This window comes from Phocoena phocoena, chromosome 11 (genome assembly GCF_963924675.1).
Source record: "Phocoena phocoena chromosome 11, mPhoPho1.1, whole genome shotgun sequence".
NCBI lineage: Eukaryota > Metazoa > Chordata > Mammalia > Artiodactyla > Phocoenidae > Phocoena > Phocoena phocoena.
The window spans coordinates 25,676,874-25,693,362 of record NC_089229.1 but is presented as its reverse complement, the minus strand read 5'-3'; the positions used below and the strand labels follow the sequence as shown (position 1 = coordinate 25,693,362).

The 16,489-nt window shown below is 38.8% G+C and overlaps 1 protein-coding gene across 1 annotated transcript in view; it reads right to left on the bottom strand.

Moving 5' to 3' along the window:
- Positions 1-16,489, bottom strand: part of FGD6 (FYVE, RhoGEF and PH domain containing 6) — a 105,059-nt gene that overhangs the window by 41,153 nt on the left and 47,417 nt on the right. Inside the window, exons 4-7 of the mRNA XM_065887413.1 lie at positions 15,680-15,747; positions 15,566-15,596; positions 3,016-3,167; positions 1,658-1,814 (exon numbers count right to left, since the gene is read on the bottom strand). Coding sequence (XP_065743485.1) covers positions 1,658-1,814; positions 3,016-3,167; positions 15,566-15,596; positions 15,680-15,747 — 408 coding nt within the window. The remainder of the gene's footprint in view (positions 1-1,657; positions 1,815-3,015; positions 3,168-15,565; positions 15,597-15,679; positions 15,748-16,489) is intronic.

Below are 16,489 nucleotides of genomic sequence, written 5' to 3'. Positions count from 1 at the left end.
TGACTCATTGGGAAATTCACAGCCCTCTCGCAGAAGGTGGAGGGTGGAGGCTGCAGTCTGAGTTGTAGGCCAATCAGAGGCAGCAGCTACCACTTAGAAAAGCATCTACCAATGTATTCATGAACACACACCAACCCAACAACCAAGAAGGAAATGCCTGGCCCCCAAAATAAGGTGGCAGAAATAAAACTACTGGGAACTGGATTCAAATAACCATCAGAGCCTATCATCAATATACTCATAATAACAACAGTTTGTGCTGGGGAGAATGCAGAAATTAAGGACAACGTGAAAAGCAGCCTTGCTAAGCAAACCTCGTCTTATAAGCCTGAAGAATGTAAACTTTCTCAGATGAATGGCTACAAAACACAGCCCCCAAATCACACTGTATATGGAAACATTTGATTCTGGAACCCTTTCGACTTGACCACAAGGCCATTTGATTCTGCCGAAAGTTTTTTCCTTAGTATGTACAACAGATACTGGTGCCCATTCCTGAGCCTCTTCTCCTATCTCCAATAAAGGTATTTACTGTGGGGTGACATCAAAATGGCCAAGTGAAAATGTCCCTGCCTTCTAAGATGTCCTGGTGTTCTTACACAGCTCAAGTGGGAAGGAAAGAGTTTTTTCAAATATGATGGTTCTATCTTTTTCTAAATATGTACATCCAGGGTGTGGTATGTAGAATAATTATGAAAGTATAATGACAATGCATGTGAAGAAAGCATCGAGGGACTCCCCTGGTGGCACAGTGGTTAAGAATCCGCCTACCAATGCGGCGGACACGGGTTCGAGCCCTGGTCCAGGAAGATCCCACATGCCGCGGAACAGCTAAGCCCGTGTGCCACAACTACTGAGGCCGTGTGCCACAACTACTGAAGCCCGCGTGCCTAGAGCCCATACCCAATAACAAGAGAAGCCCGCACACCATAACTAAGAGTAGCCCCCACTCGCCACAACTAGAGAAAGCTCGCGCATAGCAAAGAGGACCAAATACAGCCAAAAATAAAAATAAATAAATACATTTATTTTAAAAAAAAGAAAAAAGAAATGAGAAGTAATGAGACATAAGCTTTTAAAAAAAAAAAAAAAGGGCTTCTCTGGTGGCGCAGTGGTTGAGAGTCCGCCTGCCGATGCAGGGGACACGGGTTCGTGCCCTGGTCTGGGAAGATCCCACATGCCGCGGAGCGGCTGGGCCCATAAGCCATGGCCGCTGAGCCTGCGCGTCCAGAGCCTGTGCTCCGCAACAGAAGAAGCCGCAACAGTGAGAGGCCCGCGTACCACACACACAAAAAAAAGCATCGATCATGCAAGCATCATTAGATATTAGACAGCTAACTTTCTCCGTCATGTTTTCTTTTGCTGCCAAGGCAACAGAACAACTCACTGGACACTGATGAAAACCTGGGTCAATTATCAGTTGCCATAGCTGTATGTACCACACTTCCATTCTTAATATCAATAGCATGAAGACTTCAGAAGAAAGGAAAAGAGGGAAGAAAAGATGATTTTAAAGTTTAATTACCATACAAATTAGAAATCAGCTATATCTTAATACTACTAAAACTTTTCTAGTTTGCTGTAACTGGAATTCACTAATGTTTTTAGTTTCAAAACAGAGAAATGGTAGCAAAACAGAGGACGGTAGCAAAAATACCTCAAATTCTCTAACAACAGCAGCAAAACCTGGGTTTTTCTTGTACTGCTCATCCAACAAAGCTATATTCTTATCAAATTCTTTGATATATGTGGAATACATTTTTAGATATGGTCCCTTCTTTACAAAGATATCAGCAATTCTTTGTTGTTCCGTCCTAAGGATAGAGAAGAGATAGACAAAAACAGAAAAAGAGTCATTATGGTATCCAAAACATATCCAATGATGAGAAGAGCCCCATTTCCAAGCCACCAACTTACCTTTTTTTCCCTCTTCTTGTAAGAAATATCCCCAAATGCCCACTCTTTCCCATTTCCATTATTGCTACCATTAATTACATCTTGCCTGGACTCCGCCAGTCCTCTGACTGGTCTCCCTGCTTTCACCATCTCATGCTTCTGTATAGCCAGAGACTGTGCAGAAAATTCAGATGAATTTTTAAGATAACTTTTTATAAGAGTAATGATAAAGTATGGACAGGAAAACACTTTTTAATTATGTTTTATTTTATCATGCTTTTAAAAAATAGCTTTTAATCATTCCTCAGCCCTTAAACTCTGTGTAGTTTTATACTTGGCTGCAGCTAATTATTAATCACTATTTAGCATATTTTCCCAACATGCAGAAGCAAGATATCTGCAAAACAGGCAGAGGTATTTTCCTGGATTATGTATAAAGAAAGCTTAGAGGGAAATTTTCATCATTTTTATCATGAAAGTAGGTGATACACTATGTTGTTATTTTGGGTTCCCCACGGACTTCAACAATAAATTCAATCCCCCTGGACCAAACTGTACACATTTCCAAAGATGTCACCAAAGTTTCTGTTACTGTCTAAAGACCAGTAAAAGCAGTTAACCTTTGGTATTCTTTTCCTGTTCTAAAATCTACAACATCTGCAATGATGTCATATATGTGTAAATTTTCTAAACCAAATAACAAATCTTCCTATTATCTCGGTGAATGCCCTCCTTTCCAAAATGCCGTTTCCTGGCTTCAAGCTCCAAAAAGATAGATGAGACATTTAAAAATGTTTCCAATGTGAATACATCAACTAAAGTCTCCCAATTTCAAAAATCCTGATTATAAAGGTCATCTACAGAAAGTTAAATTGGCTGACTATGGGCCCTTCCTGCTTTTGAGGCAACATTACCAAAGAATTTAAAAATTTAGAGTACCGAGCTAGGTGCAACAGAGAATTTTGGCCATCCGAAGTAATCAATCCACAGGTAACTGCCAAGAAAACTCAATATATTGAAAAAACACAATGTCAGGAACAATGCCTCTCTGTCATACGCAGGGCCCTTATGGCCTCATCTAAACTTGGAAACTGGGAAAGCTGGTCAGTCCATTTTTACCAGTTCAACATTCTTTCCTCCAGTTCCTTCAGGAGATCCCGATTGAGCTCGTACAGCTGAGGCAAGTAGTATAGGATCTGATTTAGGATCCGGTCCTCAATCACTGGTTTCCCAAGTTGCCTGGAAGCATGGGCTACTGCATCCCGGAAATCCTGTTACAGTTCAGAGGAGGAAAAACAATATACATACATATGTAACTTAATAAAAAGCTTTTTCCCCAGTCACTCTCTTCCCTAAAACAATATAAACTGCAAACTGTATTTCCCACGAAGAACTCAAATTGAAAAGTACCCACTTCCTCCTATCCCACTTACTTGGATAGGACACATACACACACACACACACACACACACACACACACACACACAAAATGGCTGGGGTGGATATTTGGTTTTAAAACAGACTGTGTGATATTTCTCTTAAATCTTTTAGTTTGATCTCCAAACTTAGTAATTATACTAAGGGGGTATCTGGAAATTGTATTGCAACTCTAAGTAGTCCTTAAAATTATTCCAATACTATTATATGAACAAAATCCATTTATTTTAAAAGTCTCCAGATCTTAATTTTATTTTGGAAGTGTCCCTTTGTCCACTTTCAGTAATTATTTCCCAAATGCTGGAGCAGTCTAAGTGAGGCATGTGGAGGGTGGTGCATTCTTGATAATCAGAGAATACTGGATCCAAGCCCTTACTCCTTAGAATACTGTGTTTGTTTGAGCTAGCTCCATTTTCCTCATCTGTTACATGGGTTATGAGACTTTAATTAGATACTGCACACAAAGCTTCTTACAATGTATTTGACACACAGAATCAACAAAACATTTTAACTCTGGACCTTAAACTCTTTCCTCCCTCTATCCAACCTCCCCATAAATTCACCAGAATCTATACTTTTCATAAATAAAAACTTTTCTCATCACATAGCACTTTTCCCTGTAAGACTATTTATACCATGTTTTAAGACAGGCCCACCCCACCCCACCCTATCACTCCAGAGGATTTGGAAAGGGTGGGGTTGGAGACCGTACTTCTCTAGATTTCACTATATCTTGAAGCCTACCCCCAGGGGATAAGTAAAACAATGGTGGACTCTGTTCTGCAGTCCTGAGGATTCAATAACAAAGGTTATTCCTTCTTAGAAACAGGAGGTTTAATTAAAACCGCAAAGCAAAGGTTGGGTAAAGCAGACTCTCTACTAGGCTTTATCTTCTTTCTCCTTTCTAACTGCTTTCCCTTCAGGAATTCACTGGGCAAATCAAATAAACAAAAAAAGACCCTGATTTCTCCCCTGATCCTTTCAGCACCTACCCCTTACAAACATACAGTAACCATTAGTATTTCTTATGCTTCTTGTGAAGGGCAACAGCCTCATACCTAATTTAAAAGTACACAAAAAGCTCCTAGAGTAATGAAAATAATAACAAAAATAAACAAATGGGATCTAATTAAACGTGAAAGCTTCTGTACAGCGAAGGAAACTAAACAAAACAAAAAAACCCACAGAATGGGAGAAAATATTTGCAAACAAAGCAACCAACAAGGGATTAATCTCCAAAATATATAAACAGCTCATGCAGCTCTATGTCAAAAAAGCAAACAATCCAATCAAAAAATGGGCAGAAGATCTAAATAGACGTTTCTCCAAAGAAGACCTACAGATGGCAGAGAGGCACATGAAAAGATGCTCAATATCACTAATTATCGGAGAAATGCAAATCAAAACTACAGTGAGGTACCACCTCACACTGGTCAGAATGGCCATGATCAAAAAGTCTACAAACAATAAATGCTAGAAAGGGTGTGGAGAAAAGAGAACCCTCCTAACACTCTTGGTGGGAATGTAAATTGGTACAGCCACTATGGGGAACAGTATGGAGGTTCCTTAAAAAAACTAAAAATAGAACTACCATATGATCCAGCAATCCCACTCCTGGGCATATATGAGAAGAAAACCATACTTCAAAAGGATACATGCACCCCAATGTTCATTGTAGCACTATTTACAATAGCCAGGACATGGAGGGGACTTCCCTGGTGGTCCAGTGGTTAAGACGCCACACTTCCATTGCAGGGGGCACAGATTCAATCCCTGGCCAGGGAACTAAGATTCCCACACACACACACAAAAGACATGGAAGCACACACACACAAAAGACATGGAAGCACACACACACAAAAGACATGGAAGCAAACTAAATATCTATCCATCAACAGATGAATGGATAAAGAAGATGTTTATGTGTGTGTGTGTTTGTGTGTGTGTGTGTACAAATACAATGGGGTATTACTCAGCCGTTAAAAAAAAGAATGAAATAATGTCATTTACAGCAACATGGATGGACCTAGAGCGTATCATACTAAGTCAGACAGAGAAAGACAAATACCATACGATATCACTCATATGTGGAATCTAATTAAAAAAAACAATACAAATGAACTTATTTACAAAACAAAAAGACTTACAGATATTGAAAACAAACTTATGGTGATCAAAGGGGAAATGTGAGGGGGAGGGATAAATCAGGAGCTTGGGATGAACACAAACACTACTATATATAAGACAGATAACCAACAAGGACCTACTGTATAGCACAGGGAACTCTATTCAATATTCTGTGATAACCTATACGAGAAAAGAATCTAAAAAAGAATGAATATATGTATATGTAAAAAAATAAATAAAAGTACACAAAAAGATTCCTCTTCTGGGAATTCCCTGGTGGTCCAGTGGTAAGGACTCCACCTCTGGGCTTCCACTGTAGGGGCATGGGTTCTATCCCTGGTCAGGGAACTAAGATACCACATGCCGCGATCCCGCATGCCGTGAGGGGTGGCCAAAAAAAAATTAAAAAACGATTCCTCTTCTAAGGTATATTTTAGACAAGTCAAATCCTATGTTCAACAAGTGCTAATAAACCCTTCACTTGGGCCTCAGTACCTGGGACTAACTTTATCAGCCCAAAACCGTCATATTAACCCAAAGGAACCAACTAGTTAGACCAGTAACTAAAGAACTACTTTGACAACTAATTACTTTAATATAAAATAAGAATTCGTTACTTGTATAAACTACAATCCAGAAAACCACACAAAACAGCTCCAGAAACCAAATGGATCTGGGCCAAATTCCATCTCCCAACAGCTTGTTTCTATCAGCAGTCACATTTACTGAGAGAAAACAGAGCCAACTTAACACTTTCGAAAGTCATTAGACTTGCCATCAGGCAGAACTACACAGAATATATTTACATACCATGAATAACATCCTCAATTGTAAATGTATTCAAAGCACAACAGTTCAACATCTTCCATAGCATTTTTTTTTTTACCAGTTTAATGATTAATATAATTTAGACGCAAGAGTTTCCTTGTTCAGCAAAACAAGAAGCACTGCCCTTTCTTCTGGTAGGATAAATGATGAATATGTTTGTCCCTTGGCAGCAGGATGACTTTTATTTTCCAGTTGGAAGGCATTTCCTCAGCCAGGACAGTGACAGCAGACATTAGCTGCTAAGTAGCTTAAGGACCCTGTTTGACACAGCTTTTGCTAGACTCTGTATTCCATATGTCTGCCACCATTGCCAAAAAGGAAACTGGTTTATTTAAGACACATGCAACAGACACTAGCCAAATCCACACTGCACTGACCAGTGAGGTGGCCACCTCTAACTGGAGGACACTGTCACATACCAGGCAAAACTTTAGTTTTTTTTCCAGTACTACTGGGTGGTATCGACAGCTCTAGAGGAATGAATGGGCTATGATGCCTTTTTTAAAATAATGAGTAGCATGTCAGAAGAGAAGAGAAATATAAGTGCAAAAGAAGAACGTTTAACAAAGACAATAGGAATTTAGAGAGTTTATACCCAGCTATTAAATATTATTCCTAAGACCCAGAGAGTTACATATTTTAAACAAGTACTACGAGGGCCATTGTTAGTCTTCATCGTGGATTTTTGAAAACAGAAAAGAGCACCCCTTCCTCCAGGCCAGTGCAACTCAGACCAAGGGCCTTACTCATAACTGATGGCCTTCTTAACCGCACAGCGCAGCCCTGGCCCCAATTCATTCCCTCACCTCGTGGGCTACCATCCCCTGAAAGCCATGTGCAATGGCCCCAGTGCCAGATGCAACTAATTCACACAGGAACTACGCAATCTCTAACTTCTCAGCTCTTCATGAACCTCAACCATTTCCAAACTCGTGCCACTGGAAGGAGGAAACTTTTTTTTTTTTAAATAGAAAGGATGATTACAACATATGTCTGGTTATTTTTCTAAATGCTAACAGCCAGGATAATTTGGGAAAGTGTGATGACACTTAAGAGCCAGAGGCAAAACTATTTTGAGGCAGAAGAATCTAAATTTACCAACACCCCCTTGACTAAATCAGTGAGGATGCAAGACCACAGGACTGGCACTTTCAATTAGATCCAAAGTATAATTTTTCACACTGGAAAAGGTGGCTAATTAAAATAAAAGAGGTGAGGGAGCTAGAGTGTAAAAATGTTAGGTAAGCGGGTGAGTTTTTTGTTTGTTTGTTTGCTTTTTTGCTGTATGAGGGCCTCTCCCTGTTGTGGCCTCTCCCGTTGCAGAGCACAGGCTCCAGACGCGCAGGCTCAGCGGCCATGGCTCACGGGCCCAGCCGCTCCGCTGCATGTGGGATCTTCCCGGACCAGGGCACGAACCCGTGTCCCCTGCATCGGCAGGCGGACTGTCAACCACTGCGCCACCAGGGAAGCCCAACGGGTGAGTTTTTTGATATCAACTACATATACTTCAATCTATTGTTCTAACATAAAACCTACCAAAGATTCTGTATGCAAAACTGAACCATCTACACTCTAGTTTCTGATCACCAACAACTTGGCCTTTTTAGAAACAGAAATGGGCTTCTGGATTAAAAAGCATACCATAATAGTATTCTTAATAATTCCAAGAAAACCTACAAATAAGAACCAGATCAACTTAAAAAAAACTCAGCTCCTTTGAGGTATTAACATACTAGCCTTACCAGCTCTGATCACTTGGGCAAGAGCAAGCGAAAATCAATGCGAATAAAATCAAGTCTGAACATCTAAAGCAACGAAGCACAAAACAGATGGCCTTGTTTGTCAGGTCAGGCTTTATATCTCTAGGACCAAAGAGAAGTAAGTGAGTTAATAACCAGCTGTCCTAACTGGGCTTCCTGACCTTAGGGCATTACTTAACCACTAAGATGACACAGTGAATTACAAAGACTAAATGGGCATATGAGCAGACAGGGAGCTCTGCAGGGCTCCCTGGCTACATGAAGGGCATTAAGAATCACTTCATATTAAGCAAAAGCAAAGCAGCTGCTAAGGTCAAAGAGCTTTGAAAAATATACAGAAAGCAGTGTGATACTATGAAGTTAAAGAGGGTAGGGGGAAGGCTCCACGTTAACAATTTGATTTTGTTTTAAAATGAAAATATTTGACCAATGAAGTTACTCCTCCCTCTATGTTCAGACCTAGTGATATCATGTACAATCATCAATGCAAAACTGTATAAAACATGGATGAAACCTATCCTTTGTCTCAAATCTCCAACCCCTGCTTAATAACATTAAGAAATAATCATCATAATATATTCTAAATGATCATCTTTAGAAGATGAAAAACTAGAACTTCTCCAGTTTCCTGGCCCAACTGAAAGAATTCTGAATGCAAGCCAATATACTCAAAGATACACTGTACCCTACACAGCATGGCAGAGATTTCAAGTAACAATTTTTAATCAATTTCTGAACATTCACTTAATGCAAGGGCTCAAACAGACCAGGGTTCAAAGTCTGGCTTTGCCATTTAATGGGTTTTGCCATTTAGTGGGTTACTTTTGGCAGTTAGCTTACTTTCTTCATTTAAAAAAACAGAAATGACATCTATCTGATAGGGTGGTTATGAGGATTAAAATAGATAATTTGTGTAACATATGCTGCGAGGTACACAGAGAGCACTCAATAAGGCCATTTATTTAATTAAAGGAGATTTGGTTATCTTAAATGATACATGACCACCATTTAAGATCCACAAGTCCCTGGAAGCTTGGAAAGAGAGCCCTCAAACAGAGGTCTATAACAGAAGGAAACATTATACCAAACCAAGGTGAGGGAAACAAACACCTCAGCAGCAAGACAAAGGCACTCTTAACAATGAACTTCAGGGACTCCTCTAGCGGTCCAGTGGTTAAGACTCTATGCTCCCAGTACACGGGGCACGGGTTTGATCCCTGATTGGGGAACTAAGTTCACGCATGCCGCAAGATGAGGTCAAAAATTAAAACAAACAAACCAAAAAAACCAATGAACTTCATTCAGTGAAGGACAGTCCTCATGCGAAGGAAGCTGCTCAGAAGTGAAAGTCTGGTAGCCATGTCAATAGACACTAAAGGCGGATTCTTTATAACTAAAGAACAAACGATACTTAAATGGTTCTCAGAACTGAAAAGACAAGGTATATTCAGTAGAACAAGATGAAGTCATTTTAAAATGGTAAAAACTGGAGGCTTCTATGAAAAAGTCTTTTATTTATTTATTTATTTATTTTTGGCTGTGTTGGGTCTTCGTTGCTGCGCGCAGGCTTTCTCTAGTTGTGGTGAATGGGGGCTACTCTTTGTTGCAATGCATGGACTTCTCATTGCGGTGGCTTCTCTTGTTGCAGAGCATGGGCTCTAGGCACATGGGCTTTGGTAGCTGTGGTTCACGGGCTCTAGAGCGCAGGCTCAGTAGTTGCGCACGGGCTTAGCTGCTCCACGGCATGTGGGATCTTCCCGGATCAGGGCTCGAACCCGTGTCCCCTGCATTAGCAGGTGGATTCTTAACCACTGTGCCACCAGGGAAGCTCAAGGAAGTCTTTTATAATGCATTAAAAAAAAAGATATATTCTATTTACTAACAGACATCTGAATGTCCAAGTAGCTTTGCCTCTAACTCTATGGATTTTAATTGGGAGTCTCTCAAATTTTCAAGGTAACGTATATCCCAGTCTAAGGCAATTGGTAGAACAAAGATGCCTCATTACGAGTACCACTTACCTACTGCTTAACCAGCCCATCTTTGTTAAAAAGACCTAAAGTCTCTAATCATTTTCTTTCAAAATATATTTTTTAAATCATGCTATTTAGACATTTAAAAAATAAGCTTATAGATATGTCTATTAAACCAGTCTCCCATCAGAAAGCAAATAAGATAACAAAAGCAAAAAAACACTGTATCATTTGTACTTAATTATATTAGATGTCCAAGGTGTTTTATCTGGAAAATGGCATTTATATACAATATAATAGCAACCTCTGCATTGGACAACTTCTGCTACAAAAGAGGAGAAGAAATATAAACAACTAGAGTTTCACCAAACCAAGTATTATTCATCAGTTTCCTATCATTCATTTAACATACTAATTTAGCACGATACCAATAAACAAAACAGATAAAAATCCCTGCTTTCATGGAGCTTACTTTCTAATGGAAGAAGAAACCTAGTAGGGTATTTTTCAGGAACAAATTCTATTTTGATTGATTTTAGTAAAAGCTTACTAAGATAATATTAAAACTAAATAGTATGGATTTTAACTGACATAAATACATTCTAAATAACAGCACTTTATCTTGAAGGACCTCCACTTAGCCTGCAGCTAAAACTAATTGGTGCCTAACAGATTTTTGGGGTTTTTTTTGCGTTACGCGGGCCTCTCACTGTTGTGGCCTCTCCTGTTGCGGAGCACAGGCTCCGATGCACAGGCTCAGCGGCCATGGCTCACGGGCCCAGCCGCTCCATGGCATGTGGGATCTTCCTGGACTGGGACATGAACCCGTGTCCCCTGCATCAGCAGGCGGACTCTCAACCACTGCGCCACCAGGGAAGCCCCCGAACAGTTTTTCGTATGATCACATTTAACCATTACACCAACTTTATGTGATTATTATTCCCATTTTCCAGAAGAAAACGAGGCTTCATTAACTTGCCCAAGAGCACACAGTTAGTGGCAGAAGCAGAATTCTTACCCACTAACCAATTAGTCCCATTCATTCATTCAATTAACATTTACTGGGGGCCTTCCGCTGAATAGGAATGATGGGAGACTCTGAAGATACAGGATGTCTGCCCTCACCTAGCTTACATGTTAGTAAAGGAGACCAAAAACAAACAAGTAAACAAACAGATATACAAAACATATGAAGTATCAAGAAGAAAAGAAACACAGGAAAGTTGAAGAGAAAAGGATGGTCAGTGAAGACCTCTCTGAAGAAGTCACATTGAGCCCAGACTGGAAGGATAAAGAAAGAACTAGCTATGAACAAATGAAGGAAAGATGAACATTCCAGGAAACTGCATTGGCAAAATCTCTGAGCAGAAATAACCTCAGTACTGAACTAAGAACTGAAAGGAGGCTGGTATGGCCAGAACATGGTCTGCAAGTGAGAGAATGCCTTTCTCTCTTTGACCAACATTTCACCTCACTACTAAAGGTCAAATCACAGAGAGCCTTACAGGCAGGGGGAACCATAATTTACTATCCAAACTGGATCATTTTTGACAGTAAAAGGGAGCTCTGTTAATAAGATTATGCTAAGACAATAACCAAGATGGTCAAAAGCAGACTAGGACAGATGGTCATCCTACTTACAGGACTTGGTAAATAGCATGGTTTTTACTATATAATGCAATGAGAACCATTTAAAGGGTTTTAAGCAGGGGAGTGACATGATCTAATATATATATGTTAAGAAAATCACTCCTAATATTTTATATGAAAAAAATCTTTTAAGGAACAGATTGAAGGGGGGTAAGAATGGACATAGGGAGCCCAGTTAAAAGGCTGGTGCTGTTTTGAGTATGAGATGCTATTCTGGACTAGGCTGGTAGCAGTAAAGAGGAAATAGAATCAGCAGGTTTGCTGACAGTTCGGCTGGAGAGGGGAGAGGGAGAAATGAAGAACAAATCCTAGTTTTCTGGCTTTGGCAGCTATATGGATGGCACTACTATTTTGAAAAGGGAAAGACTGCCTTTTAAGAATCTCTTTTTTCTCTGGACTCAATAGGGCATTGACTTAGAGACAATGTGTATACTGGACCTTTTTTCAAATCCAGGTCAAAGTCCAAGAGCTCATGGTAGGTACTGCAGAGTGAGGACCATATAAAACATTACTTATAGTCTTGCTACTGCCTCTGCAGGCCCAATTCTTTCTCACAAACATCAGAAGAATCAAAGCCCTCAGCTAAGTGCACTAATTCTTAGAACCTTAAGTATATTTTAAATCACATAACCTCTACCCAAATCTAATTCCTCCCAATGTAATATGATAAAATTCATTAGATTTAAAAACACTTTTATGAGCTATAGCACCTGGTTCAGGAAATTCAAAACAAAGAAGTGTTAGTGAGCTACAGTAACATATTAAAGTGATCTATAAAATGTTAACAAACTACTCTGATATATTAAACTTTTTAAAGTATGGCTACTCTATTGGACAGTGCTGATACTGAACATTTCTGTTTTACAGAAAGATCTATTAATGCTACTCTAGAGTCTCTAATATGGAAGACTATTAATGGGAAATCATATATAACTAAACAATAGCTTCTCCCAGGCCAAGTGGATACCTGGCTGATTTCCAAAAATATCCACTAGATTATCTAAAGCCTGTTAGATATTTTAAAGCAGTCATATTCTATCATATAACACAGAAGCTAATGCATTTAGAGGAAATCAGATAGCAGGAGCGCTCAGGATTAAAACAATCCACATGCTACCTTTATGGGGTACTTCTGGTAGAAGAGTAAATACGAGCCTTAACAGCATAGTGGGAGTGCTGGATTGAAACAAACAAGATGCTTTTGGCTTCACCCACATTATCCTGGTGACAAACCCCTCCTAGTAATGGCTGAGAACCTGTTTAATGCTTGGTTGTTAAGATACCCGCTAATGTTGGGCTCTAGTGAGTTAACATTTGCACATACCAGACAGGATGTTAACATGAGGTTGGCAGATGACCTACTCTCACTCCTACATTAAAGGCTTAGGAGGTTTTCAAGATGTGCAAATCAAGGTGGGTTATGGATGATTCACTCTGTTCAACATCAGCGGGGAAGATGCCAAGGCCATCAATCAGATCTGAGATAAGGGCAATATTTTGGTCTAGTTGTCTATTTTTATAGGGCTTATGCTTTGCTCCAAAAATATATAGGTAAGAACCAGGATATATATATTTTTTTAAATCAAATAAACATACTGGTAAAGCTTTTAATTGCTTCTCTACCCACTGGAATCAGAACTTCCTTCATTAAAATGAAATTTTAATATGGGGGGAAAAGGGCATTTGAAAGGGACAGAATCGTGAAAAGTCTACTGCCTGGTAATATTAAAATGAATACTTCCGGGCTTCCCTGGTGGCACAGTGGTTGAGAGTGTGCCTGCCGATGCAGGGGACACGGGTTTGTGCCCCGGTCTGGGAAGATCCCACATGCCACAGAGCAGCTGGGCCCGTGAGCCATGGCCACTGAGCCTGTGCGTCTGGAGCCTGTGTTCTGCAACGGGAGAGGCCACAACAGTGAGAGGCCCGCGTATTAAAAAAAAAAAAAAAAAAAAAAAAAAAAAAAAAAAAAAAAAGAATACTTCCCATTCACTGATGCTCTACAAGGGAAGAAGAAGAAGAAAATGTAACAGCAATTTGAGACCCTACCATATATTGCACAATACCAGGTTCTTTCACATACTTTATTCCACTGATTCCTCACAACCTGAGAGATGGGTATTTTTATCCCCATTTTACAAATGAGGAAAGCTAGACCTAACAGGTCAAACTTTTTTTTTTTGCCCACACCACGCAGCTTGTGGGATCTTAGTTTCCCAACCAGGGATCGAACCTGGGCCCTTGGAAGTGAAAGTGCAGAGTCCTAACCAGTGGACCGCCGGGAAATTCCCCAAACTATTGTCTAAAATTCACGTACTTGGTAAGAAATACAATCTACTAAGCCAATGCTTCTCCAAGTGTGGTCTACAAATTGTTATTCGTATGCAAGTTTTGATCAAATCAAACAGTGAAGTTAATTAAACATAGCAATTTTTTGCCTCTACAAGTTTACTCATTCACTTGCAGATGCTTAAAATTTCCCTGGAGTGGTCCTATTTGTATTTAAACATGTCTATCAGAAAATATGTCCAATAGATACAGTTTGCTCATCCTAGAGATATGTTCTAAGTTTTCCAGAAAAACAGCAGTTTAGCATTTTCTTCTCCCCCTGCAATTGCTTGTACAATAGAGAAGGTTGGGGCATAACAGCAAATGTATATGGAGTTTATTTTGCTAAGTCATTTATATTTATCAAGCTTATCATTAATTTTGGAATTGACAATATGCTTGTCAATAACTCTGGGTGACCAAATATTGCCATATATATATATATATATATATATATATATATATATGAATTTTAAAAGGGAAATTTCCAATTCGTCAAGAGTTACATGAGGAACTATTCATGGGAAAATAACTTCTCAAAACAGATTAGCAATGTTAAGAAATTTTTAAGAAAAAATTTCCAAAGCTAGAGATTTTTCACACAGGAATTAGGCCTCCATGTGTCTATTGGACCAAGTACAGAGCACAAGGGGATCATTTGGTGAATGATCCCACCTTTAAGTATAACCCATTTTTCATGTTTATATATCTATTAAAAAAAAACACTGAAAATCATACTCTTGGCAGAGACATAAATGGGTGTATATTTTGTAAACCTACCGTTTTCCAGCAATTCAGTTTAATATGATGTTAATAATTACCATATAAGTAAACTTCTTGGATGGTAATTCAATTCACTTCCATTTCTTTTTTTACTGTTTCCTCTACTTCAACCTTTTCTTTTGTTAAGTCTTAATATCTTGCCCAAATATAATTAAAATAAAGTAACACTAAAAGCATTTTAACTGCCAATGAGTAATGAAACTTGTGAAAACTTGCAGGTACAAAGGAGTGCATGAGAAAAATGAATACGCATTCAGACACATAATTGTTTCCCAACAGGTTTGTTCAAGTTCACAATTATAAAAACTGAAAACAGAACTTTAAAAAGTTAGTTGTAAAAATGTCTATTTTAAGTGTCTTTCTAGGAGCTTGTTCAGTTAGAATAGTTTTAAACACTGATCATGACGTTCTTTACCCATTGCTGTGCAAAATTCTACTGTAGCAGACATCTTCTGCAAAATGGCCAAGAAGAAATATTATCCTTTTAATAACTCTTTATTATGAAGATAGAAAGTTTAAAGACTTTGGAAATACAGATATAAAGGCTCTATGTTTCAAAAATCATCTGGGTATACTACACATACATGAGATTAATGCATTTTAGAAAATTTCTCTCTTCACATATGTGTGAATTTTAAAATATAATCATGTATTAGAAAGCACATACATGTATATACATGTTAATTTAAATATATTTAAGTTAATTATGCTGAACATATTGAGGGACAGGGAAAGATATAAAAGTGGATAGTCTCAGACTTCAAGAAAATATTAGCAGATACTTACAATATGCAAAAGTTTTAACACGTCCACAAACCTGTAAAAAACAGCAATGAGACATGTTTTAAATGAGTCAATGGGGAAACAAATAGTCTTCTGAATTGGAAACTGGATACCTACACTTTCTCTGAGCTCATGATCTCCTTGGCAATATGATGGACTTTACTTTTCATTCCAGTATCTTCACCCTGTGATAAGAGTGCATTAAGAAAACATGAACTCATAAAAGGATAATGAAGATCAGCTTGGAGCTAGTTAGATGTACATTCAAGCTCTGATACTTATAGGTTTCAATTAGAACACATTTCATACTATATAATGTCTCAGATGGCAAACGTGGAGGTTTAGATGTGGTTATTAAACCACGATACACGATTTGCTGAGAGCAATCGGTAATCCTCACCATTATCAACAGTGGACTGATAGACTGCCCCAGGAGCCCCAGAGCCCTGGTGGGGCATACTGTCAATGGTTCAAAACTGAAGCCACATTCTGCAGCCACTGAAGCCTACAGATATCACATGATGTGAGTTCCTGGGGTGCACACAAGTAATTTAAGATTAGGAAAGATTCAATAGGCATGTATAAGAGCACTTCACCCTTAGTAAAGCCACTCTAAATCAGGCAACTTAAGTGCCATCTGAAAAGTGCTCTTCACAGTCTATACCACACACATGCCAATAGCCACAGGCACTCTCAACTTACTTAAAATCCCTTTTAGAAATATGCTCTTACAGTCAAGGCAGTTTTATTCTAAAGAGCTGAAAAGAATTTATTTTAATATGTATTGTATGGTGTGAAAATTAAAAGCTCTAGCAGGGACAAAAAATGTACACTTTTGAAACAAAGAGAGGTGATTATGAATGAGGTCTCAATATTTATGCGAGATTATTGTTGTAGTTGTTTTCATTTAAATACTGATAGAGCTGG